General features: G+C 36.0%; 1 protein-coding gene across 10 annotated transcripts in view; it reads right to left on the bottom strand.

The window, feature by feature from the left end:
- Nucleotides 1-1,646: 1,646 nt before the first annotated feature.
- ODF2L (outer dense fiber of sperm tails 2 like) overlaps nt 1,647-14,318 on the bottom strand; it is a 179,576-nt gene continuing 166,904 nt past the window's right edge. For 9 of the 10 annotated variants that reach the window (XM_077905302.1, XM_077905301.1, XM_077905305.1 and 6 more), the window contains 6 exons: nt 13,077-13,181; nt 10,695-10,853; nt 9,305-9,390; nt 9,060-9,222; nt 5,738-5,863; nt 1,647-2,564 (listed from right to left, as the gene is read on the bottom strand). In XM_077905302.1, coding sequence (XP_077761428.1) covers nt 2,436-2,564; nt 5,738-5,863; nt 9,060-9,222; nt 9,305-9,390; nt 10,695-10,853; nt 13,077-13,181 — 768 coding nt within the window. In that variant the 3' untranslated portion in view covers nt 1,647-2,435. The remainder of the gene's footprint in view (nt 2,565-5,737; nt 5,864-9,059; nt 9,223-9,304; nt 9,391-10,694; nt 10,854-13,076; nt 13,182-14,318) is intronic. The other variant, XM_077905307.1, reaches the window with a different exon arrangement.

Consider the following 14,318-nt stretch of genomic DNA (forward strand, 5'->3'; position numbering starts at 1 on the left):
AATAATGGAAAAAACCTTTTAGGACTCAAGAAAGTCTCGAGGCCCTGAATATCAGGGATAAAGAGAAAACCCTGCCACGTTGTTGGCACCATGGGACAAAGGCTTTCTGGGATGGTGGAGAGTTGGCAGTAGAGACACTGCTTAGGGACACCAGGGCACTGACACGGGGCCTCCTGAATGATGAGTTTGGTTCACACACCAAAAGAGTCCAATGTCTGTACTTCATGCTGCAGTTCTCCTAGGGTCTGGCACATTTCCTCTTGTCCTTTGTCACTAGTATCTGAGTTCAACCTCAGGGACTCTACAGTAGTCATTTCCTTCCACAGACCATGTGAAACACTGCAGGCACTAAACTACCTAGGTAAAAATTAGAAGTATAACAAAAAGAAAATATTCATAGGGGAGGTAGATGCATGATTGTTACAAGAAGCCTTTACCTTTATTTATGAAACATATATGAAGGTGGTATGGTCATTGACAAGAGCAGAGACTCTGGGTGCCGCCACTTACTAGCTCTGTAACCATGGGTAAGAAACCTTTTCTGTGTTTTGGTTTCCTGAAAAATAAATGGAATTAATCACAGCTATCTCATTAAGTGCAAAGATTAAATGAGTTAGTACATGTGCCACATTGGTAGCTTTGTCTGGCACATAGCAAGTCCTTAGTAAATAAAAGCAATGCTGCTGCTGCTACTACTGCTTACAGGAAAACAGCATTGTACATAGAACTTTAATTTTAGAATCCGAAGAGTTGAGCTTAAATGCCAACTTTAAGATTTTAGAGTTTTATACCATAGCTATGGTAGTTTTCCTTCTATGTTTACATATTTTATATGTAAAACAGGAAATATGAGTACCTTTCTCTTTCAACATCCATCCATCTATCCACTGAGCATCTACTACGGATCAGCTATTGTGTAGTGGCTGGAATAGAAATATGAATAAGATATAGTTCTGCCCTTCAAGAGCTCACAGTCTGGTGAGCAATATTCAAGAACCTTAGTTTCATTTCATCTCAGTATTTTTTTTAATATTTTATTTATTTATTCATGAGAGACACAGAGAAGGCAGAGATATAGGCAGACGGAGAAGCAGACTCCTCTCAGAGAGCCCGATGTGGGACTTGATCCCAGAACCCCGGGATCACGACCTGAGCCTAAGGCAGAGAGTGTTAAGATGCTTAACTGCTGAACCACCCAGGTGTCCCCCATTTCAGTATTTCTTAAAGTTCTGTTTGCCTTAGGAGGTGAAGAAAGGATCACAAGGGTCAGCTATGTGTCTTAGTAAAAAGCAAGTTCCAATTTCTCATCAGAGAAGAGGATAAAACATCTCGGGGAGACAGCTCTGTTCAGAGGTTGGACTACTAGCTCACAATTTGCTTCTCTGAATGATCTTTTGAGACCCAAGCCTGTTTGAATAAACAGCTCTCAAGCCACTGTCTGAGAGGAGCTACTCTTACCTGATTTCCTTGTTGACACATCAATCCCCTTTTAGAGTATCCTGCCTTGGCACACTGGGTAGGAGACTAGGAGGAGTAAGTTCTTGGTATCTCTTCTATGTCACTGCAATAGTAAGCACCTTATCCTAAAACTTGATATTAAAAGTGCTTATTTTGATCATCCCAATGGAGTTGGCTACGGAAAGAGGTGGGAGAAGTTGTTCGCCTTTAATCTTTTAGTTAACTCAGGGGATTTAGAATGTCCATCCTGATAATAATTTAAGACAATTACCAATAAAAAATGAAATAGAAAGAGACTATGAATTTATACGAGAGACCAAATGCCCATTCTTTATAAAGAAACCGTGTACACCAACGTGTTTCCATCTGTCACCATCAGTTGGCATTTAATAGCTATGATTTAAAATTCTATTATTAAAAGCCTCATAGAAATTAGAATGGCATCATACTTGAAACCATATTAATTTGACATTTGGTATCTTTAGAAAGTATGTAATTATACCATTATTAAAAATTAGTATCCAGAATATTTGATTTTATATATATATATAAAATCACAAAGTAAAACAATTATTATTATTTTTTTTTACAAAGTAAAACAATTATATATGTTATTCAAAATCATGTATTTGGCTCATAACTGGCCTAGATTATTACAAATTCACTTGAATGGTGGTTACAGACAGTAACAAAAAATGATTCTGGCTTCTTTTGTGTGTGTGAAAACCATTCTAAAAATCAATATAATTTAAATAAGTATTAAACCAGAGCTAAGTGGAAATTACCTAGCAAACAGGAATACTAACATCTGTATCTTATTTTAAAGTTGCAATTGGATAATAAATTGTATTTAAGAACTCTGCATAAATACTCTACTACCACCCATAAATTAAAGTATATTTATTATTATTTTTGTACCTAATCATGTTTTAGACTTAGAGTAAAATCCTTTGCTTATAGAAAATAAATCTGACAATTTATTCAAACATTGTTACATAAGAAGTTTTAAGAAACTGTAAATAATTCTTAATACTCTCATTTTGATTCTCCGACTTTTCAAGACTATGTTGTATTTCCTTCAAACATACTTCCTGCTGTTGTGCTTTCTAAATAAGAAAAGAAATAAAGATAATCAATAATGACATTCATATCAAAGGGTAGTCATAATGTAAAATTTATGTATACAATAATTAAGTACATGACTTCTAGTTTTTTAAGAGAAAGAAATTTAACATCTGATATATACATTAACAACTTACCTTAGAGTTCATTTGTCTTTAAAATCCAGCATAACTAAAGTACATACCTGGTTGATCTCTACTGTGATATAGTTTGTTGTAATACACAGTCAACCCCAAATAATTACATATTTAACATGATTAACATAACAGATTTTATTTAAAACTGCCATAATTATTTTTCATTACATTTAACATGACCTATTTTAATACTAGTTTTTGCCATTTCCTCTGCCTAAGAAATCATATTTCATACCATAAGATTTTTGCTGCCTTAAGAAGTGTCAGAATTCTAGTTTTGATAATATGAACATTTTATTTTTAGAATCCTTTAAAAATAAAAAGAACTCTAAAAATTATATTCTTGAGACGGGTTGGCTCAGTGGTTAAGTGGTTAAGCGTCTGCCTTCCGGCCCAGGGCGTGATCTTGGAGTCCCAGGATCGAGTCCCACGTCGGGCTCCCTGCTTGGAGCCTGCTTTTCCCTCTGTGTCTCTGCCTCTCTCTGTGTCTCTGTGTCTCTCATCATAAATAAATAAAATCTTTTAAAAAATAAAAATAAAAATAAAAATTATATTCTTTATTTGAGGGAAAAATTAAAAGCCCAATAATATTCTTTAAAAATACTCAGTTGTAAATAAATTCTCAAGTAGGTCTACTCACTGAAAATACTTCAGATAGATAGCCTGCCGTTATCATTTAACTTCCAATTGAAATGCAGGCACTTTAAAATGAGAAATCTTTTATTTCCTTCCTATCAGGTATACACCTGATTACTTCTGAAACTGAGTGATGCCCCTTGGGGGCAGTGGAGTGGTATGAAGCAATGTGCTAGGCTGGCTACAGGAAGTTACAGAATGAATATAGTGAATCTTTGTGGAACATCCATTTTACTCAACAGTTTGGAGAGAAAAATATTCCTAAGAACACACTTATATTGTAGGGTAGAATATAAAATGTTCATAGATTTCAGGATAATATGTTAGACTCCAAAGACATTTCAGGCTTTAGGCAGGTCGGCCTGGATTAAGGGAGTGAGGCCATGCTTGGGTCTGTGCATTCACTCTGCCCCAGCTGAAGCACTTGAACAGAAACTGTGAAGAAGCCTGCTTGTGTGGTCAGGGTGCCGAGGAAGACACTGGGATATAATCAGCTATGAGACCTGCTCTCAGGGCACTTACAATTCAACTGGAGCTAAGATATGTATACAAAATAAACACGGACCTGCCCATGGAACTGTTCCCTGGAAGGGACAGAACACATAGACTCATTTTTCAGCAATATCGAAATCTGTGCTTACAATTCTCAATTTTTACTACTGTAAAAATTATCAGGTTTAATAGAACATTACATCTTAATTTTATTTTTAACGATTACTTAATTATTTATTCATGAGAGACACAGAGAGAGAGGCAGACACACAGGCAGAGGGAGAGGCAGGTTCCCTGCAGGGAGCCTGATGCAGGACTCTATCCCAGGATCCCGGGATCACAACCTGAGCCAAAGGCAGACCCCTCAACCACTGAGTCAAACAGGTGCCCCAATATTTTTTTAAAGATTTTATCTATCTATCTATCTATCTATCTATCTATCTATCTATCTATCTATCTATCAAGATTTTATTTATTTATTCATGAGAGACACAGAGGGAGAGCAGAGACACAGGGAGAAGCAGCCTCCATGCAGGGAGCCTGAGAGGGGACTCGATCCCAGGACCTAGGGATCACAACCTAACCAAAAGGCTGATGCTCAACCATGGAGCCATTCAGGTGCCCCTAAGATTTTATTTATTTATTTGAGAGAGAGAGAGAGAGAGCAAGAGAGCCCAAGCAGGGGGAGTGGCAGGCAGAGGGAGAGGGAGGAGCAGACTCCCCGCTGAGCAGGGAGTCCACCACAGGGCTGGATCCTAAGACCCTGGGATCATGACCTGAGCTGAAGGCAGACACTTAACCAACTGAGCCACCCAGGTGCCCTAGAACATCACACCTTAAACTTATTTATTTTATTTTGGTAGCTTTAACCAAGCATTGGGACTATTATAGAGAAACCCAACTCATGTTAGTACTTATTTTTTCAGAAGCTTTAATTACACATATTTTACAGTATCAGAAACTCTGATGGTGAAAAAAATAAAAATATATAAATAAAAGAGAGAATAAAGGGAAGATCCATGTTAAATTAAAAGTGAGAAATGTTTGTTCTGATGAAGTTGCCATGGAAATTTTGATGGCGATAAAATTAAACTAATACTGCATGTCAAAAATAATCTAACTTCTGAACCTTTCACGTTTTCAACTTTTTATACACTTGGGAATGAAAAAAACAGTTTCTATGGTGTCTCCGGCTCCCAGAAAAGATAAACTATCATCATTTTCTTTTTTTTTCTTTTTTTTTCTATCATCATTTTCTATGTCATCAAGTATACAGTTTTGAAGTAATTTAGTCATGACTAGTGCTAGCTTCTGTAGTATCTTATGCCAAATGACGATTTTCATGAATATTTAGGAAGAGACATCAGAAGATTAATTAAACACAGCCAATTTAGGATTTTCATTTCATGGCTGAGTGGCCCACAGCACCTATCTTATATGCAGATATAACAACACTGAATATTTACTTAATACAAACTCATCACTTTCTAAAGTATAATATTCATTACTCAAGACAGATATCAAAATCTAATTCATAAGAGTTTAAATTGTGTATCTTAAAAAAATGAAAAATTCATACCAGAAATTCCTGAGTAGATTATATCTGTAACTTTCATTAAGCAGCTGTCGTGTGAAAGTAATATGCAGGAAAGGGCCAGACGAGGCTTTGGGGAAATGTGCTAGGAGCTACCAAGGATCCATAGTAATAATTCTTCGGCATAATCATGACATTTTAAATTTTCATGGTTTAGATTATTTGTTATCCTTAATATTATCAGAAAAGCAAGAGTCCTGATTCCCCTCACTTCATACTTTAAGTCAATTACATGGTAAGAATGTTAAATGCTAATTTATTTTTTTATGAAAATACATTAAGTCATACTAATACTTACACTGTTTATTTTGCAAACAAGTTGATTTTGTTCTTCACTTTTCTTTCTAAGCTCAGTTTCCAGATCTAATATTTTCATCTGTAAAGCCCTCTCTCTAGATGACATTTTCTCTATTTCTTCAGAAACCTGTAATTTTCATTAAAAGAGTAAAATAACTAAATAGGCTTTTTTAAAAGTATGATCTAAAACCTTGACATAGTTATAACTGTACCTCTTTCTCTGAACAGATACTTTAATTACAAGATGTTTAATGATGTTCTATTCTCAGGAAACACATAGAGCAAAAACATATGTTTACTTCTCTTTGCAGTATAAGTATCTGCAAAATTAGTTTGAGATGGAAGATGTATACATATTTGCACTGCTCTGTGACTCAGGTAGGTGTTTTGCCCAATAATATATTTTCATAATCTACTGAGACTAGTGGGCATATTTTACTGTATTTATATTCACCATGATGTCCAGACCGTGGTGGTACACAGAAAGTTCTCATTCAGTGCTGACTATAGACTGGATGGATGAGATTAGGCAGGGTAGGGGACATATACACTTCACTCACATGCACAAAGGAGATAGCTTTTTCATTCATTCACTTCCAAAGTGATCTGAATTTGAGTTTTCTTATTTCTATGATTGCATATTCTAGCAGAAAGTCTAGTTTAGCTATGTTCATCCAACAATTAAAATACATGGGAACCTATTTGTAAGAATGTTGTGTTGGAGCCACAAGGTAAGTGTTGAGGCAAGGACTAGTTCAGGAGCAAGGAGCTAGTGGGAAGGACTGTCCTCTAACCACACTCCTATAAACTCAGTTCTGAGTTACTATAAGGTAATCTACAAAGATTTCTTTTGTACAAATTCCAAGGGCAGTTGTGTATAAGGGATGCTGGCAGGATCGGAAGCTGTAGGAGAAAGAGCCCTTGACGATGTCCTCAGAATGGACAATGGTGATAAGGCAGTGATGGTACTCCTCACCTGGCAAGAACTAGAGACAGAGACAGCTCCACATTTCAGTGCAGCAGGAGAGACAGAAGAAGGCAATCACATTTCTGGGGATTCTGAATACTTCTGAGAAGGAATCTGAGAACACCTAGCATTTCTGAAGTCCACTTAGGCTGAACCCAGGATAAAACCATTTATTTTCCTCTCAAAGGTTGATGGGGCTGAGAAATCCAGATTACATTTCTATCATTAGCAATACATTCTACTATTTAGCTTTTATTCAATGATGTATGTTTCAAAGTCAATTTAAATTGGTTTCTCAGAGTTAAAAAAAATCAAAGTATATTATATTTATATATATCAAAAAATATCAAAATATACATATGTATATATAAGACACCTGTGATATAAGAGCTACACTTCAGGGATATCAGATTTTTTAAAAGATTTTATTTATTAATTCATGAGAGACCGAGAGAGAGGGGAGGCGGGGGCAGAGACACAGGCAGAAGGAGAAGCAGGCTCCACGTGGGGAGACTGACATGGGACTCGATCCCAGGTCTCTAGGATCATGCTCTGGGCTGAAGGCGGCGCTAAACTGCTGCGCCACTGGGACTGTCGGGATATCAGATTTTATCTATGTGGAATTGCCATTAACAGGCTTGAGAAAGACATGTGTGGAAGACAGTTTAGAAGGAAAGATTCAGAACTTGGTATTAGACATGTTAAGTCTGAGATGCCTATTAACAGTGGAGATGTCAAATAAGTAGCAGAATATCTGAGTCTAGATTTCAGGGGAGAGAAAGTCTGGGGTAGAGATACATATCTGAGAGTCATCATGGTAGAGATAATCTCTTTTTAGCATCATTCAGTCTGATGAAGAAATTCATTATCCTCATTTCACCAATAAAGGAACGAAGTGAAAGAAGTTGAAAGAAGTGATTCAGGGCAGCCCCAGTGGCGCAGCGGTTTAGCACCGCCTGCAGCCTGGGGCGTGATCCTGGAAGACCCTGGATCGAGTCCCACATCAGGCTCTCTGCATGGAGCCTGCTTCTCCTTCTGCCTGTGTCTCTGCCTCTCTCTCTCTCTGTGTGTCTCAATAAATAAAATCTTTGAAAAAAAAAAAAAAGAAAGAAAGAAAAAAGTGATTCACTCTGGGTCAGGGTGTAATGTGTCAGAGCCAGAATTCAAATCTAGTTCCTGCTGGACTCCAAAGCCCATCTTAAGTCCTTTTACGATTACATTTTCAAGTCATTTGATAAATTTACCTCTTCTTTAAGACTTTCCTGAATCCTTTCCTATCGCCCCCATATTAAACTAACGATGTCCTCCAGTATACCTTGTACACTCCCTCTGTTATGGCACCTACATGCTGGATGACATTTGTCTGTTCACATATTATCTTCCCACTGGACTATGAGTGTCCTGAGAACTGAAGCCAGGTATTTGGAAGAAGTTATAAAAAGACATGACCTCCGGGTGACCCACGAGCTGGACCTGGGCAACTAGAAGCTCCCCACCTTCTCCCCTGTCCTTGAGATAGGTATGTGTTCTGCTTTCCTCCTCAGTTCTCAGAAGCCGCTCCAAGTAAGGAGCCTTGAGAAAGGAATGGGGTATTGAAGCTATTTGGACTGGGTATATGACTGAGCCTAGTTAAGGGCCTGTACACAAACTTTTAAGATTCTGTCAAGTGGGTGTAGAAATCTACTCATCTTGTGGTCATCCAAGACAACCCTCATGTTCCCTTGCTTATTAAACCTGTCTCCTTTCAACCTGGAGTGGTTTGCCTCTTGCTACAGTCTCTCCCTGCCCTCTGCACGCAGGTTTCTGATAACACCGGGGAAACTGCTGAGCAGCTTGTGAACTAACTAGGTCTTAATTATCTTTGCATCTCAAATACTAGCAGTGTGCCTGACACACAGTGAGATGTTTATTAAAGGCTAGCAAAATGGATTAACTGGAATTTAATTCTTGCATGTATTCATGTAAAAACATTGGCCAAAAGAAAAGGGAGTTGAGCTCCACAGCTCACTAGGTCCTGATCAAAACCAAAATGTTTACTAATTTGCATAATTGCTTTGGTTTTATTTGAAAAAACAAAAAACAAAAAGAAGGAGGGGGATCTCCTTCATGTTTTCCATTTCTGCCTTTTACCCTGCCACATCACCATTTACCTAGTTAAGTAACTGTACCAGTAATACAGATGTTTAGGTCCAAAAGGGAAAAGTAGGTAAAAAAACAAAAATGTAATTGCTCTCTTCACCCTGTCATCAGGATAAAAACAATAACTGTAGGTTTGGTAAGATGAGATATTGTCTGTTTAAAAAGACGACTCTTTGGTAAACTAATTAAAAAGTTTCTAAATAAAGGCCATCTGTACCTTTTGTCTTCCTTCTTCTAAAGCAGCTTCCAGCTGTCTGGCCAATGCTGTATATTCTGCAGATTTCTCTTTAAACTTAAGATTGCTATGCTTAATACATTCTTCTTGGTTTGCCAGCTTCTTTTCAAGCTCTTTATTTTCCGCATCCATCTGTTCTAATTTTCTTTTTACAGAAAACATATATTTTAAAATTATAGTGCGTAGAGAAAAATGTAACACCAATTTTAAGTCAATTTAATACTTACTGTTTAAGGTTTTCACACTTCAACTGAATAAGATAATTTTCCTCTTCCAGAGAAAGCTTTCTCAGAAGATTATGATTTGCATCAACCTAAAAGGGGAAAAATAAAGTTTTCTTGGTTATTTCCTTTATAATCAACTTCCAAAGAAATCTATGTACTTTATTGTTAGAATAATCATAAAAAAAACAAGAATACATAAATACTATTACTCCTACACAGAGAGACACAAAGAAATATTACACTGTTAAAAAACAAAGTCCTAAATTCCTAGTTAATTCTAAAAACACTGCCTCAAAAAATCACCTACTAAAATTTTTTCTGGAAGATGGCAACTAAAACATTCTGAACAATGCTTTAATGAAAAAGGACATTTATCACGTGAATTTGAAGACTAACAATATTAATCTCCTTTTGATGGATTTTTAGGTACTCTTACAGTTTCCTGTTTTAACTAAAGATAGTGATTGATAATTGACTACCTATGAAGTTGTAGCTACAGGTAAAAACTATATTTGTGAGAAACAAAATAAAACAAATCAACCAAAGACAATTCCTGATACAAGAAAGAATATCTTCCCATTGCTTCAAAAGCTATTCTTATTTTAAGAAGCTTTGAAAATAACATTTTTCTCATAATTTAATTAATTATTTAGGTTATCTATGCGGATTTGACATTTTCCTAGAAAAATCTCTTCTCAGAGATTTAAATTTACCAAAATTTTACTTGTATGCTTTTAAAAAACAGGATGCATTTCAAAAGTAAAATCCAGATTACATTTGGAAGACAGGGAATTGTTCCTAAAATTGTTTTACAAATCACCAAAAACACGTACATGCTTCTTTGAAAAAAAACAAACATTTATTAAGCACTTACTTTGTGCTAGGCATTGAATTGGGATGTGGCTATGGGGTGACTAACTAGGGACCCATAATCTCTATTCAGAGGGAGTAAAAAAGTATAATTTAGAAAGAAAGTAATTGAGAATAATCCCAAATGAATTCTATGCATAATTCTAATTGAAATAAGTCATACTTTTTATAAGGTAAATTACAATAATTTAGCATATCCTGATGTCAAAAAATATATATATGAACATAGCATTGTCCTTCTCTCATGCTATTACCATGTTCTGAAATACCTAAATACATATTTGTATGAAAAAACTAAAATGAGAAATGTTAGTTACCAATTTTTCATGATAAAATAAGTATCTACAATAAACTGATAAGCTGATTTAGATGGGAGTAAAAACAAAACAAAACAAAACAAAACAAAACAAACAAAAAAACAAACCAACAACTCAACCCCTGACATGAGTGCCCTCAACTGGTGAAATCATTCCAAAGTGTTCCTTTAACATATCTAGTAGAAAGCAGAATAATGGCCGGACACCTGGCCCTGAAGCTCCCTAATGGTGCACGCCTGGTCTGCACATTTCCCCTTGTAGTGCTGCAGACTCTCCTGACACTCGTGAAGTCTCCGTTCTGCTCCCGTCAACGAATCCTGGACGTGCTCTAACTCCTTCAGATGAGACTCCATCTGGCCTCTCATCTGAGTTGTAGCATTAGGGAAAGAAGTGCAAGGTCACACATTCAGCATTAATGTTTTTACTATCTTAAATACTAGACAGCCTCATAATATAATATGTATCTTAGGTATAAGGGTTTTAAACAAAAAGTTCAACCAAAAAGATACAGATAAACATTAAGTTAGACTCTGCTAACAAGAACACATACCTCAAAAGTGGGTTGTACTTTAGTTTTCAAAAAGTTTGTTGAGTAACTATTATAATACTGTAAGTTAATTACATTAGAATTAAAAAATTTTAAATAGTTTTTTAAAAAGTTGAGTAAGTGCATATAGTTATATCGGCCTACAGGGAGAATGTTTAACCTACTTAGGAAAGCAAACTTTTTGAATCCTGTCATTTATATTCAAGCATAGTCTTTTTTTTTTTTTTTTTAAGATTTATTTATTTGTTTATTTGAGAGAGAGCAAGAGAGAAAGAGACAGAAAGAATGAGCACAGAGGGAGCAGCAAATTCCCCACTGGGCAGGGAGCCCGATGCGGGGCTCAATCCTAGGACCCTGTGAGCATGTCCTGAGCCAAAAGCAAACGCTGAACCGACTGAGCCACCCAGGCAGCCCTGAAGCATAATTATTACTAGTAAAGCTGGTATGGCCATTTTCCACTGTCCAGCCAACAGTCTAAAGTAATTGTCACTTTGTCATTCAATCTTGTAACTCAGATATTTCAATTAGAACAGCCTTGCTGCACTCATTTTAGTCCAGATTGGTGGGGTTTACTGGGTATTATGTTAAGATAGCTAATATGATCAGTCCTCAGTAGACGGTCATTTCATCATTAATATTACTATGAACAAGTCTCTCTACTTGTACCTATATTCATCTCTTTGGCTACTGAAGTGCCTCACAGTGGCACTTTTGTGGAGATGTGACAAGAAGCAACCCTAAGAAATGTTTCACAATTAAGAAAAAATAACCAGACTTAGGGCATTTAGGATGTTTATAGGGAGGAAAACACAAAAGCCAGACTTTGCCTTAAGACAGGGAACACCAAGAGCTACTGTGCACATCTGGCATTCTTGATCACAAAAGATAAAATAAGAACAAAGCATACCTCTGGGTCCCCAAACACCCAAGAGCTCATGAGAACACCAGAAGATTTAACAGTAGAAAAGGAAAAGGAAAAAGTGCCTCATAAAAAATGACCTTTCTGGTTTAATACCAGTTAGAAGACACTGTGACCTCACTGTATCTGAAAATCACAGGCTTGTGCCCCATCAGCCTTCTGAACAGGTTTTTTAATAGACTTTTATTTACAGTGCTGCCCAGCAAAAGAGGAGACCTTTGTGGTGGTGTGTCTTGTGAGAAAGAGAGACCAGGACACATGAAATGCTAGATGTGCTGCTAAAAATAGGTAAAAAGTAATTCTAAGAAAGTAGTAAGTTGCATGTTTGGTGGGCTATCTTTATCTCTGTTTAACCAGCAGAATGCCTGCTCTGGCTGACCTCTTCTTCACACTGTGCTTCACTCAGACTTCTCAATCCCAAGAAGTGGGGGCAATGCAGACAGTCACCTTTTTAAACTCACTTGGAAGTGCCTGGTAACATCCCATGACCTCTCCAGCCAGGAGTCAGTGTCCTACGACTTTCACTGCTTCCTTACCAAAACAACATGAGAAGACCCAAAGAGAGATGCGGTTTCATTTAAAAAGTTAAAAATATTCACAAAAACATCAAAACTTGCCAACACTGGCCTTTCCCTCATTCTGTTGCAATGGGGTGACAAAAAAGGAAATGTTGCTGTTTTTTTAAAATATTATTTTTCTTCCAAAAAGCACTTAGCAGAGAATATTTACTTTGCTTTTAGACACAAAAGATTTAGTACCAAAAACAAAAAGGTGGGATTAAAAATGAGAGCTACTCAAGTTTCCATATTTATGGCTGATGAAGCCAATGATAAGTGATAACCATTTTTTTTGAGATATGTGAGTCTGCTCTTATATCAGAAAAATTAAACATTTACGCTATTTTCCAAATATTAAGGAAAAAGTAAAAAAACATTCATACAAACAAACATTTCAAGCCTGGAAGAAACATTATCTCCTTAGAAAACAAACTCCTACAGAGACTTAAGACAGATAATTCCTAGGTCAAGACTAAAGAAAATGACTACAATGAAGGAATATGTATAATACTCATAAAGTACAAAAATATAAGTATTACTTGATTGTTTAAAACATCAAACTCACCTTCTCTAATTTTTTATTTTTGTTTTTTGTAATTAGGTTATTTTCATGTAGCAAATTTCCACATCTGCTTTTCAGCATTTCAGCTGCTTCTTGCAACTTTTGTATCTGAAAATAAAATATATTAGAGTAACACATTTTATTAAGACCTTAATGTAAAATAAAAAGCTAAACATTTGAATTTTTAATTATAAACAAATCATTTCCTTATCAATACCCTCAGCATCTTTACCTAATGCCATTCCTCACTCAGTGCTCTACTCCAATACACAATCCTTTTATGATTTGTCTTTTCCCATTAGTACTTCTAGACTCTCCTTGAGGCTGAATATTAGCAAGATCTTTATTTGCAGGTCAATATCACTTTAAAGAAATAAAAAAAAATCTGGAGACCAAGAAGTAATTGAAATATTGACATGTACGTCCACATGCAGATTTGGGAAAAGTCACATTTATTAAACAAAATACATTTTTGTTTAAAAAATAAAAATCAACCTCTGGTCCAAACTAGCTCCTATACCAATTATTTTACACTCCAAAACAATGCTAAAAAAAAAAAAAAAAAAAAAAAAAAAAAGCCTGAGCCCTTTATACAAAGCCCAGAGCCTAGAACATGCATGTTATTCTTGCTAAGGATTAAACCCAAATACTCAGTTGGAGGACCTAGCTGACATTCTCAGTAACAGGGCCACAGTCCACCACAGCCTCTACCCTACCTCTGGTAAGTTCTTCATGACTGCAGTATTCTCACTGGATGTCCAAACTCCATCTTCCCATCTAAACCATCGAGATGAACTTCTTTCCTACTTATCTACAGAATGCCCTCCTTAAGCTTTAACCTTTAAAATTTACCTTTTACCTTTAATAATTCATTACGCTTAATTCAAATGCTCTCTCTGCTAGTAAAATCTAGCTCTTTATTGACCAGATTGTTACCACTGCTAAAGGAAGGACCTGGATAAGTCCCATCTTTCTCATAAAGTTTTTCTTGAATACTATGTTTCCAAAACATAAGGTTTTGCATAAATTGCCATTGAACACTGCTCTATTCCACACCACATGTATTTTCATATTCTCTTCCAGGTCTTTCGTGTGAGTAAATCAGAATTTTATTTATCAGGAAAGAGAGAGTACTGAGTTTTAATGACCCTAGAAGGGAGTCATTATGCTTTGTAAATACCATTAAAAATATAAGATGACAAATAAATATAACTAAATTTAACAAGATTATACAGAAGGTTCACA

This window comes from Canis aureus, chromosome 8 (genome assembly GCF_053574225.1).
Source record: "Canis aureus isolate CA01 chromosome 8, VMU_Caureus_v.1.0, whole genome shotgun sequence".
Lineage (NCBI taxonomy): Eukaryota > Metazoa > Chordata > Mammalia > Carnivora > Canidae > Canis > Canis aureus.